This window comes from Ictalurus punctatus, chromosome 9 (genome assembly GCF_001660625.3).
Source record: "Ictalurus punctatus breed USDA103 chromosome 9, Coco_2.0, whole genome shotgun sequence".
Lineage (NCBI taxonomy): Eukaryota > Metazoa > Chordata > Actinopteri > Siluriformes > Ictaluridae > Ictalurus > Ictalurus punctatus.
In genome coordinates, this window is record NC_030424.2 from 29,127,933 (window position 1) to 29,141,075 (window position 13,143).

A 13,143-nucleotide genomic window follows, 5' to 3' on the forward strand; every position below is an offset into this window, starting at 1 on the left:
AGTTGGGGTCAGAGTGCAGGGTCGACCATAATACAGCGCCCCCTGGAGCAGAGAGGGTTACGGGCAGCCTGGCAGCACCATTTGCGACATTTATCGAGTTCATGTATAATTGTGCACGCACACAATTTGTTAATCATACTGAGGTTAATTTCATCAAATATATTAGCAGCTGTAACACTTTACCTTGAAGTTAACAAGACAAACAAAATGCAACAAAAAGAGAAGAAGAAAAAAAAAAAAACGTGAAATCTAATGTCCTTCATCCTTAAACTTTCCCACGGTGGAAAACGTACAGCTTTACATCAGACTGACACTGGAGACTCCTTCCGTAAATGTTAAATAAACGTCACCATAGCAATTACACACGTTTTTTTTTTTTATAGATCACGTATAGCGTCTGAGATACAATTATAGAAACGACAGCGTATTAAAACGAGCGGATTAATATAACCCTGTCGTTTATGTTGCAGCCGTACCCGCAGTCAGAGCCGTGCAGTTTTAGAAAGTCACTCCAGACCTTCTGATCTGAGAACTCAACATCTCTGTGGTACAGTATTAATGTTAATGTACGATATTCATAGTGAATTGTTCCTACCACTTCAAATCCACAGTATACGAAATGTATTTTCTCTGTAGCGTTCCGTGTTGATCTGATCGTAACGGAGAGGTGTTTAGTTACACGGGCGTGTGCACCGATAAACGAACGATGATACGGGCTCGCGTTGAGGAATGACAGCGGCAATGATGGAGCGTTTCCATTCATTCCGGATGCCTTTAAAAGCCCACTGCTTTGTGAAGACCATTAATTCAATCTGCCCAGAGGGTGTCGTGTCATTACACGTAACATCACAACACACGCGTATCTACGCACGCTGCCTCGGTGGGAAATGCATACGCTGGCATACAAATGTCGGAGCTCGGGCGCCAGATTGTGTTTGCTGATGACTAGAAAGATTGCAGTGCCGGGATAACGTGTGCGAACCCCCGTTAATTATGTTTGAAGTAGTTTATGAAGAAGCACACTGGTGCATTATTAAGCACGTGTGATTTCCCATAAAGCCCTAACTCTCAGAAGACCTCTTCAAACTGACAGCTTGTAAAGTGCTTTGCTTTAAGGATTATATATCTAGAATCGGTCTCTCATAAATGGTGGAAATGAACAGGTTGAGCGAGCAGATCTGGAGCAAAAAAGATCACTTGACTGAAACCAAAATCGCATCCCGTTATCATCCAACACAACATATGTCATCGTTGTAGGCTCATGTGCGAGCGTGTTCTCGTTAGTGTCACTCTTTGTACGGATAGAACGTTGCTAGCAGAAACGGAAAGTGTCAGAAAACATGACAATAAACCAGTCGTTAGTGTGAGGAGTGCCGAGGAGCCCAGATCTTCTTTTTTACAGTCAGTGTTTTTCCCATGAGTCAAAGTTCCTTCACTGAAATTTTCATGGATTCAATATATATATTTTTTTCCCAATTAACAAGCATACATGGAAGGAATAAATGTTATGCTGTTATAGCAAATATAATAAGACCTAAAGTTACAGCTGTTTCAAAGCGCTGACACTCGAGACTCCTTCCATTGGTGTTACATAATAAATCTCCTCACAGAAATCTTCGCCACATCAAAGATATTCTAGAGCCGTGTAAAAAAAAAAAAAAAAAGATAGAGTTCTGGTAACTTAGAACCCTAGAAAAATGTAACCCGGGGAATGTAGAGCCCTAGCAACCGATAGAGTCTGGGAATGAAGAGTTCAGGAGGGTGATCAAGGAAATATGGAATCCTTGGAATATAAATCCCTGGAAATAAAACCCCTTGGGGATATTGAGGACTGTAAATATAGAGATCTGTGAATATGGAGTTCCGGGATAAAACGCCCTGGATATAAGGATGATGGGTCTGGGAAGCATAAATCCCAGGTGATCTAAGGCCCTGAGAGCATTGAAGACTGGAAATATAGATCACTGGAAACATGGGGTTGGGGAATGTGGTGATTAATAAAGAGCCCTGAGTAAAAAACAAAACAAAACAAAAAAAAATACTGAGTACTGGAGCTTTAGACCACTGGGAATAAGGGTCCTGGGAATATAGACATCTAGGAAAAGAGAGTCTTGGGATAATAGAGATCTGGGAACATGGAGTCTTGGTAATAAAAGGCCCTGGACAAAAGAGCACTGGGTAATTAGAGTCCTGGAAACATAAAACCCTGGGAGCATTGAGACCTGGAAATATTAAACACTGGGAATATACAGCCCTGTGAATATAGAGATCAGGGAATATGGGGACTTGGGAATATAAGAACCTGGAAATAAAGACCCTGTGTGCTTAGAGCCACGGAGACATAAATCCCTGGGAATCTAATGTCCTGAGAACATCGAGGACTGGAAATATAGATCACTGGAAATATAGGGCTCCGGGAAAGTGGAAAATTGGAGCCTTATGAATATAAAGATATGTGAAAATAAAGTCTTATCATATAAGGCCCTGGAAATAAAGGCCCTGGGTTTTCAGAGTCCCAGAAACATAAATCCCTGGGAAACTGAGATGCTGAGAACATTAAGGACTGGGGAAAATAGAATCTGGAAAAATTGAGTTTTGAGAATTTAAGGTCCCGGAAATAAAGTGCCCTGGTTATGTAGACATATGAACAATAAAGGCCCTGGGAACAATGAGACCTGGAATTACAGGGTTCTACGATTATAAAATATTATAAAACCATAGTAGTACAGTAACGTAGGACGTTCACATGGCGAGAGAAACCTTTTCTTTTCACACTCAGTGTGTCATCATGTAATAATCCATGCTAGCATAAATATGAGCTCTTTTTTAATGTCCTTTCAGTCTCTTTTGAAAAAGAAAAAAAAAAAAAGACTAAATGTTGCTTTCAGCTCCAAAACAGAATGCTTTTAAAGGCATATTTTCTAAACCATTGGGTACGTTGGGTCCATTATAATCTTGCCACCTTACACTAGCCTATTTGTAGTTTTTATCCATTAAAAAAAAGGTTCAAAGCTTTGTTTTTCAGCTATTACCTCTCTAATACTGGCCAATTTGCTAAAGGTTTAGTCATCATCTGTATGTATTACTCATCTGCATGCTAGATTAGCAAGGACAAAAATATGAATAAAATCTCGCTTTCAAGCATGTACGTACAGTGTAATTAGCCATCGCTAGCTTCTGACAGCCTGATTGTATAGCTGTATTAAAAGTAGAGTGACAGAGAAGCTTTCTAGACTGTGCCGGACTGACTAGCTAATCCGCTAGCCGTCTATCATGGGTCTGAAATGATCGCCTTTTCTGAGTTTGTTTGGTGTAAGCACGATTCCCGAGTGCTACAAAATTTATGAAACAATCTTATTTACATGACTACGCTAAAGACTGGACTGAACAGAAACGACCTTCACCGAGGACTGACCTTTGAGTGGCAAGACTTGTAGAGTCCCATTTCACTGGAACAGATCAATTGGATAAGGTAGCACTCGAGACGTGTTATTTGATTTTGTTGTAAAACCTTCCACATTGACCCTTTAATGATTTAATTGTCCGTTTAATCCGCCCACAGAGGCTTCACTGCCAAATCGAATAAACAGAAACAGGGAGGAATATACAAGGCAATGCAGTGCTAATGTGGACAGGGTTACATGAAGTGCAAATAATGCAGTGGAGTAGGGAAAGAACAAATGCAGGGCAACACAGTCTCTCTCTCTCTCTCTATATATATGTATATATATACTCTGTTGTGTGTCTATATGTGTATATATATATATACATATATGTATACTTTATGTTATATATAAACATTCTAACACAGTGCTGTTGAATTCTCAAATATGATTGGTCTGACAGCAGTGCGATAATACGTTATCGTTTCTATAGTAACAGCTCGTTCACAGGGACTTATACGGCAGACAGATGACATGGTAAAATGTTCTGTGAGGAGATGTTTATTTCATGTTTATGGAAGGAGTCTGCAGTGTCAGCACGTCAGAGGTAAAGCTTTTTTTCTCTCATTACATTACATTACATTACGTTTACAGCATTTGGTAGACGCTCTATTATCCAGAGCGACTTACATTTATCTCATCTATACGACTGAGCAGTTGAGGGTTAAGGGCCTCGCTCAAGGGCCTAACAATGGTAGCTTGACCTCCTGACCTTCTGATCAGTAACCCAGAGCTTTTAACCACTGAGCCTCCACTGTCCCCATTTTTCAAGAGAACGTGAGGGAGCGAGTGGATATAGCCGCTATAACGCAAGCGATAACAGGAAGCAAACCGTTCCATAGACATTCCACAAAATGAATTAACGTAATGGCTGACAAATTGATGTAGTATAAGAGGAATAAAACACTTCAGGATGCGCATTTAAAGTGAAAACAATCAGATTCGGGGTGGTAACTGTAACTCGGCTTCGTCACACCGCGCTGTCGTTTTATTTGTTGCAAAGGTAGCGAGGCAATTCATTCGAAGTAAATCACAGCCCTACACATTTGCCTCAAACCTGGCTGCATTTATTTATTTATTTATCTATCTATCTATCCATCCATCCATCTTCGATACCGCTTTATCCTTTTCAGGGTCACGGGGAAACCTGGAGCCTATCCCAGGGAGCATCGGACACAAGGCGGGGTACACCCTGGACAGGGTTTTTTGTTTTATTTATTTATTTATTTATTTATTTATTTATTTATTTATTTATTTTTACCTGTCCAATTTGCTTCGTCGCAACACGGATCTTTCGTGTTCTCGCCCACAGCAGCGATGTGTTAATTACAGTATAAAAGCTGCTTCTGGTGTTCAATCGTTCGTTCTTTCATACAATAATTAAATCCATTTTAATCATATTAGTAGTTCTAATTACATTCAATTAGACTCTGGAGAGAGAAAAAAATGTCAGACTCGTTTTTTTATGTTATCTTCTAATACTTCCTATTTGAGAAACACTGACTTGGATGGAAATATATATATATATATATATATATATATATATATATATATATATATATATATATATATAAAATCCAAGTGGTTAGATCAGATCCCCTTTCTTTATCCCCACATGAACCTTTCCTTCTTCCTCATCCAATCTCCGTCACCCACCAATCGCCTGTTTTTGGGAGTCTTAAAGACTAAAGTCTACTTCCCCTCTAAACCGCTGTCCATGCAGGTGATACGATGGCTAAACACATTTGAAGGAGACACTAACTTCTAACTGTTCTGTACAGTATCTATGAGCTTCCCCGCAAGCTGTTAGCATCGCTCTGATCTTCTTCACCGAGGAGTGAAGAAGACCGTCGTTTCCACCTAGAACACAGAATAACGATGTGCTCTCAGACCCCAAGCTCCCGTCTGAATGGCTGTAGAATTGCCCGAGATTCAAACTTGCATACTCTTCGAGATTTTACACTTGAATCTCATGTCGTGTGTGATGTAGATCATTAGTAGCAGCGTCTAAAGATGATACCTAAGAGGGAAAATGTTGTGTAAAACTCCAGGAGATGCAATTGTGCAATAAAGCGTTAGCGCAGTCAGACGGTGACGGTGATGGCGTCGTTATTATTATTAGACCGCGAGTCTCGTACATTCATTTCGACATGTGTTGTGTGGCAGCAGGACGTCGAGATGCCCGGTCGCCTCGGGGGAAGGCGCTGCGCTGGAGCCGTTATTCGAAGAGTCCTCTTGGCTTGTTTTCCAAATGTCTGTTAGATCCTGGCATTTCCTCTGAACACCTCTATCAGTGTTATGCATCAGCACCGGCGTCCTCATTTCACCTTTAAGTCTGCCTTTCCATGCTGTCGGAATGAACAATAAAGAGACAATCGATGGAGACCGTCCTCGTGTCCCTTTGGCGAGTCCTGGAAGCTGTGTGATTCATTTAAGGCTGACAGGTTGGCATTAACACAGATCTTCTCTCGATTTCTTTCTTTCCCTATTAGTTCTCTACGGGTGCTTTCACATATGAAGCGTTTAGTCTGTTTAAACAGAGCCCTGGTGTGGTTTTCCCCCCGCGGCGCCCGCCGTCACACTCGAGTGTGGATAAAAAAACTCGGTCGAAAGTGATCTGACTCTGAATCGACTCGGCTGCAGGAAGCGAATCGCACCCGCCTTGTGCTTGGTGTTTTTGTCGTTGTTGGTTTATTTATTTATTTATTTATTTTCGTGAGCTGCTAAACTGAGCTGCAGGACACACGCTAATGTGTGTTCGTGCTGTGTTCGTGGTGCCTCGTAAGCGCTAATTTGCAAGTTGTTAATTTGCACACACACACGCACACACACACACAAAAAACATGGACGCCTCCACAAAAAGTGTCTTTTGAGTGCGTAAACATCACAGAAAGCTTTTACAGTTACAGGCCTGAGTGGCTGTTGGTTCGGTTCTAATCTAGTGAACGTCACGCGGCATTTTGGACTGAAATCGCAGCACAACAAGAACACGCTCGCACTTGTTGTCCTACAGCAAGTAGCCTAGCAACAAGCTAGCTGGCTAACGCTGGTGATAACGTAAGTGATATCACAAGATCCTCTTCTTGATCCCTTCCTCCTCAACCAATCTCCACCACCCACCAATCCCCTGTTTTCGTGAGTGTTAAAGACTAAAGTACGATTCCTCTGAGACTCTCAATTTCAACAGTTGAAATTGCAAGGTTGAGGGGTGTTTTCTGGGATTTTATACCAGTTGTAGGAGGGAAATTTCAAGTTGCGACTTCGGCGTTCTGGAAATCTGGACCAACATTAGTTATTTTTCTTCCTATGAGCCAGTATAGTGAAGATTTACATAACAGTGATAGTCTCCAGTGTCAGTGCTTTGTAACAGCCAGACGTAAAGCTGTAAACTTTTGGACAGAGGAGTTTGCGCTTTCTGGTTTCTCGTTAATGCAACATCAAGCGCAACCGTAAATGGATAAAAAGTACAATCACTAAAACTGTTAGATCTCATTGTTAAACTTACCATGGACACGTATTGTTTACTGTATTGCTCGAGTTATGATACAGTTTCAGGATTACACCTTGGAAGCGGGAAGAAGGAACTTGGAATTTACTTCATTTTTTCGACGTTCGTGCGTTCAAGCTATACAGTGTGTGTGTGTGGGGGGGGGTTAGGGGACATGGCGCTTTTGTTAGCAACAAGCTAGCCCGGTAACTGTGATGCGTCATGTATGTTATAATCCTCAAAACAAAACCAGGGAGCTGTTTAGTCAGTATTATGGATTTAAATCTGCTGTGTTTACTGTCGATGCTGTGAGCGGCCATTTTGATTTACGTCACTCGCTGAACTCGGGCTTGAGGAGAACTTCCTGAGCAGGAATTGTGTCATGTGCAACGTTAATATGTAATGTAGGTTGTTTTTTTTTTTTTTTAAAATCATACAACGAATTGTACACTTCAAAGTGTATTCGGCTGTACACGGCGCAACCATGAGAAACGTTCGGCACGCTTTCCTTTCGAGCCGGAAAGCGTGGTTCATTCCGGTGATTTGATGAGGCGGTTGCTGAGCGAGCTAATCACGCTGTGAAACAAATGCTTCTCGAAACCGCACTGTTGTGATTTCTGCCACAGCGGGCGCAATAAACTGTTGTTGTTCTCTTAAAGGTCTGGAGTTACAGAATATTTTGCACTGGGAGGATAATTACGCAGAGCATCACGTCAAGAGTCTAGAGCTTTTTTTCACGTCCGGATAATTCGCAAGACCTTAACGCGACATTTCAGACGGAAATCAAACGTACACCACGGACATCGACAATCTGCTAAGAGACGTTTGGTGTCTGACGTTTTCAACCCCAAATTTGCCTTCGTGTGAAACTAAAATCGCAACTGTACTGTATTCAGTGCAGTTTTATTATAACTACAGCGTCCAGACGCACGGAAACACAGCAGCTGAGCTGAAGAATGAGACATTTTTATTGCCAGCACCTTTCAGTCCTGCTTGGGCAAAGAATTTTCAAAGCTGTTTCAAAACAGAGACGGCGCGGTGAGCCTGAAAAGCCATTTAGGGGTCCATCTTGGGTGGATTAGAGGACCGCTTTCGTTTGAACATGAAAGAGTTTCGAGTCTAATCCCTCAATCAACATCAGAGCAGGACGAGAGGATATAACTGTCAGCCGTCGTCATCACACACTCGCGCACATCACACACACACACACACACACACACACACAGACTCCGACTTACACCAGAAAGACAGGGTTATATCCTTGATTTTTAACAACTTCTTTAAAGCAGAGCAAGACTAGCAAGTAGCATTTAATATTAAACCTGTACGCCTACTTCTTAATGCTATTAGCCAATCAGGTGGCAGCAGTGCAATGCTTCACTTTCATCCCACAGATACGAACATCGGAATGGGGGAAAATGTTAGTGAAATCAGTCGTTGGTGCCAGTTTTAGAAACCACTGATCTAATGGGTGATAATGGTGCGAAAAACAAAACCAAAAAAAAAAACGTCCAGTTCTGCAGGCCTTATTGATGAACGAGGTCAGAGGTCAGAGTAGAATGGACAGACTGGTTCGAGCTGACAGGAAGGACATAGCAACAACCGTGCTGAGCGGAAAAGCATCTCAGAATGCACGACACATCAACTCTTGAGGTGGAGGAGCGACAACAGCAGAAAACCTCACCGGGTTCCTCTCCTGTCAGCCAAGAACAGGAATCCGAGGCCACAGGGGGCAACCTGGGCAGCTGAAGAGCTGAAAAAAGACCAGACGAGATGAACTGAAGAGCTTGACCTGTATCTGCACGAGCTGACGCATTGCGCTGCTGCTACACTGATTGGCTGATTGGATAACTGCAGGTGTACAGGTGTCTGTACATCTCTCTCACTCTCCCTCTCTATCTCTATCTCTGTGTATATCTTCCCCCCCAGCGGTCACCTACACCCCCAGTACTCCCACCTATAAGCAGACCCCGCCTCCAGTGCCCCCCCGCAGTGCCTCCAAACCCCTCATCTCCATCACAGCACAAAGCAGCACCGAGTCCACGCAGGACGCCTACCACGAGGGACGCCTGGCCAGAGGAGGTACACCACCGCCAAACCACCACTACTGACATTAGGGTTTAGGGCTGGTTTGAATAATTGAAATACTCGTTATGTTGGTATTCGTTTCCCTATTTAGTATTCTTCTCTGTCTTCACCTGAACCCTAGAACCTGAACCCAACGTAGCCGATACCGAAACCTTGAGTAACAGCCGATACCGATACCGGATATGTTTATTTTCTTTAAAGAGTACTACTCTTTAAATGAATCTTTTAGACTGAATTGTTTAAAACCGTTAAACACTTCCACGTAAAAATATAACATAATAAAGTAAATAAAGTACAAATAGAATCAAATCAATGAAACAAACAAACAAACCAACAAAAAAACACGCCCAAGTGTCGTTATACTGTATGTGAAAACGCTGTATGTGAATTCCAGTTCCAAAAAACTCTTTTCCAAATCCAACTCCAATATTTTCCATTTCTTAGAGGATCGGATTGAATTCATTCATTTTTTTTTTTTTATGATATCCAATCCACCTTTATTTATTTATTTATTTATTTATTTATTTATTTATTGCTGGTTTCAGTGCGATACAGATCTTGGGTATCGGATCAGCGCCGTCTTTAGTCGTAACGGGTTCCAGGGATGTTCGTATTCACGAGTTGGGAAGTCGTAATTACGACTTTGTGGTGGCGTTCATGTGCGTTCGGCTTGTTAGAAAAATTAATCAAGGAACCAGGGTGATCCTTAATCAAAAGGGAAACAGGCACGAGTCGGAAAACCGGAACAAGACAGGAAGCAAAAAAAATAAGGCTCGGAAACGCACGATTACAAACGAACGAGACAGACTGAATGAAATCTAAACAGAGAACAGACTATCAGGAGGTGGACGAATCACAGGACAGGGGGCGGAGACAAGGTCCAAACAAAGGCAGGCCAAAACTAAACAAAAGCACATGACATGAAATCAAAACAAACAAGCAAAAGTAAGAGGAAAACATGTCGTACTTGACAGGAAATAAAGAGATAACAGTGGAGGCCAAATTTAAAAAGAAAATGATGGCAATATGAGCAAAATTGTTTAGAATCATATCACAGATTTAGCTTCTGTAGAATAAGTGATCTTATTTAGTTGATTTAATGCAGACGTTTGTGTGCACAGTTATTGTGATTGTTGCATCCAGAAATTCTTGATATTACTGCGGCTTTTTTTTTTTTTTTTTTTTGATTTGACAAAATCGCGATCGCACGTGATTGTTCTGCGTGGTCTTTCGCAGTGATGTTTGTCGGTAAACGAGACCTTTTAACTGGACTCGTGTTCGACTGAAGAGTTCTTTGGCTGAACGCGCGTCGTGACGACGTCACGTGACGTGTCTCACGCCGAATCTGCGGTCGTTTTGAAAGATGCCGAGCTCCTACGATTACTGCGGCGTTCCCTCGATTTTCCGTTCGTTTTGCCGATCGCAGTCCTGCAAAAACCTGATTAGAAACACCGATACTCTGTGTTTGCTAATGTCGTAGAAGAGAGTTAAAGACTGTGTCTGATCTGCAAGTCTTCATTAACCATCGCTGAGCAATTAGTTACTGGTTGTAGCAAAAAAAACATACCTTAGCAAGTACAAATAATGAACATTTCTATTTATTACTTTCGTTTTAAACAAATGTAAGATCCGTAAGCGTATGTATTTTAATATTTATACTCGTTTCAAACTTATGGTTAGCAGAAAACGCTTATTTCAAGCATTTATTTCTAAACAGCAAAACTACTTTCCGTTTTAACGCTCGGACCGTTCACCGTTAAGCTTGAAATGAGGGATATTTGTACTCTTAATGAGGGATGTTAGATCATTTATTTCCTTTATGCTTTATCCAGGATAGCTTGACTTTGTCCAACGTGAGTGTCCTGTACGTCTTCTGTATTCTTTACTCAGGTCTGTGGGGTTCAGAGGGACTCGGGCTCGGTTTGGGTCGCACCCTCTACAATTCCACCGACAGCCTGGACAGCACCAAGGCCGTCACCATCGCCATGGAAGCGGCAGCCATGGCCATGGCGGGAAAAAGACACCCGTCCACGGACTCCCACAGCTCGGTGCTGACCTGCGATAAAGCCATACTCGTGTCCAAAGCCGAGGAATATCTAAAAACGCCCCGGTCATCTATAGGCATACAGGTTAGACACACACACACACACACACACACACACACAGGGTTATGTTCAAAATCAGTCATCGTGTAGTTCACTATTACACACCATTCATAGTACCCATAATGCACTGCACTGTTCGAAGGTGTGGTTTATGATGCATCCAGTGATGAGTTAGTTTCGAAAATGAAAGTACAACGAATCAGCACCCGAATCACTAAACACGTCACAGATATCTCCGCGTAATCTTCATCTTAATTCATCCATCTTCACACTGAGGCTGAATATAAATCATTTCCTATTCACTATAGATGTTCACTACACAGGGGATAATAGTAATGCTGCCACAGACCTGTGTAGTACCCTGTGTGTGTGTGTGTGTGTGTGTGTGTGTGTGTGTGTGTGTGTGTGTTTTGTTGTTGCACTAAAAATAGCTTCCCGTGAGTCATCGTAGTGCAATCTATTAATTAAGATTCAACTCAGACTCTCTCTTAGTCTCGGAACACTCTCTTTCTCTCTCCCTCTGTCTTTCTCTCTCTCTCTCTCTCTCTCTCTCTCCCTCTCTCTCTCTCTCTCCCCTCATCCTCTGATACTTTCTTTCTCAGTTTTATATTCTCAGCTTCAACCCACTCTTTGGCTCACTCGCTTCCTCAGTTTGATTTAGTGTGCAGTACACTCGTCCTTGCATCCCTCGCTCCCTCACTCCTCTCTGCCTGTCTTCCTGCTGATTCTCTCTCTCTTTCTCTCTCTCTCCCCCTCCATCTCTGTGTTTTTGGCCCGAGCGAGAGTCTGGCATGAGCCGTGTCATTTCTCAGTGCCATCTGAAATGTCAGAGCAGTACTGGAAGAAAGCAGGACTCATACAATAATAGCACTGTGTGTGCGTGCGTGTGTGTGTGTGTGTGTGTGTGTGTGTGTGTCCTCACCGTCTCATCACCATGACACCGGCGTGCTTCACTTCAGATGCAACTTTTCCCCGACTCCCGCTCTGCTTCGCGAGGCCGGGAGGCTGCATAAAATGTGTTTATTTCCATTTAGAAAGTTCCGAGTAATATGGAAAGCCTCAGGAGCCTCCATTATACAGTCTGATCAAAACGTGCATGATTGACAGCGCCGTTTCCTAGGCAACATTTAATACAAATTTTTTTAATAGAAACAGATGATAACTGATGATAAGTTTTTTGCTTTTATACACATAACTCGAAAACTTTTTTTTTTTTCGAGGAGCGAGACACTCGATGCAACTCAAAACCATAAGTTGATGCGTTTTTCAAAAGTAATTCATATTGAATATGAATAAGAACATGCGATTTTCTGTCATGTACGGTCGTACGGTTGGCCGATACGACGATTTAATATCGTTACCGTTATAAATGATGTCACAGTGTGCTTTTCTGAGATATCACTCAAGTCACAATTTTTTTTATTTATTTACTTTACTTCATAGTTACGTCAAATTCACATCAAAGTCAAATCCAATCATAATTTCGGTGTTACTTTTGTCTGAGTTTAATATTGTCAATATTTTTTTTTTTGTTCATTTGAAAAAAAAACATCGTTTGAGCCATATAAAATAAATACACGTCCGTAGCTCCGACAGAAGGACAGAAAAATGTAAAGAACCTGCAAAAACGTACATTTTTTTTATTTAATTAATATTAATGATTTAATTAAGATTTACAACTGCCATTTAATTTTTTTTTTCCTGGGGGGGGGGGGGGGGGGGGGGTATTTTTGTAAATAAATATAAATAAATATTTGCATTTTATGAATAATCGCAATTTTTTATATAAAAAAATTAACTTTAAAAAAAGTTAATTAGCACTTGCTGAGTTTGATTGGACAACGTGATTGGACAATAATTTAACACGTTGTATTGGTCACTCGGGAATTTTTTTTTTCTTTTTTTAAAAACACATTTACTGGATAATTTAACACAACGTGTGTTGAAATAGTAATACCTCAAAAAGTGTGTAGGATATGAACTCATCCTTTCTGAGTACGCACGTCCCTGTGAACGAGCT

General features: G+C 41.5%; 1 protein-coding gene and 1 long non-coding RNA gene across 2 annotated transcripts in view; one reads left to right on the forward strand and one right to left on the reverse strand.

Annotated features, from left to right (window-relative positions):
• dlgap2a (discs, large (Drosophila) homolog-associated protein 2a) overlaps positions 1–13,143 on the forward strand; it is a 172,375-nt gene that overhangs the window by 137,692 nt on the left and 21,540 nt on the right. Inside the window, exons 8-9 of the mRNA XM_053682452.1 lie at positions 8,860–9,012; positions 10,909–11,147. Of these exons, the coding sequence (XP_053538427.1) occupies positions 8,860–9,012; positions 10,909–11,147 (392 nt within the window). The remainder of the gene's footprint in view (positions 1–8,859; positions 9,013–10,908; positions 11,148–13,143) is intronic.
• LOC108269468 (uncharacterized) lies at positions 11,054–12,289 on the reverse strand. The gene is made up of 3 exons (XR_001813470.3): positions 12,046–12,289; positions 11,751–11,941; positions 11,054–11,133 (listed from the first exon to the last, which is right to left on the reverse strand). It is a non-coding gene; the product is annotated as an uncharacterized LOC108269468 (long non-coding RNA).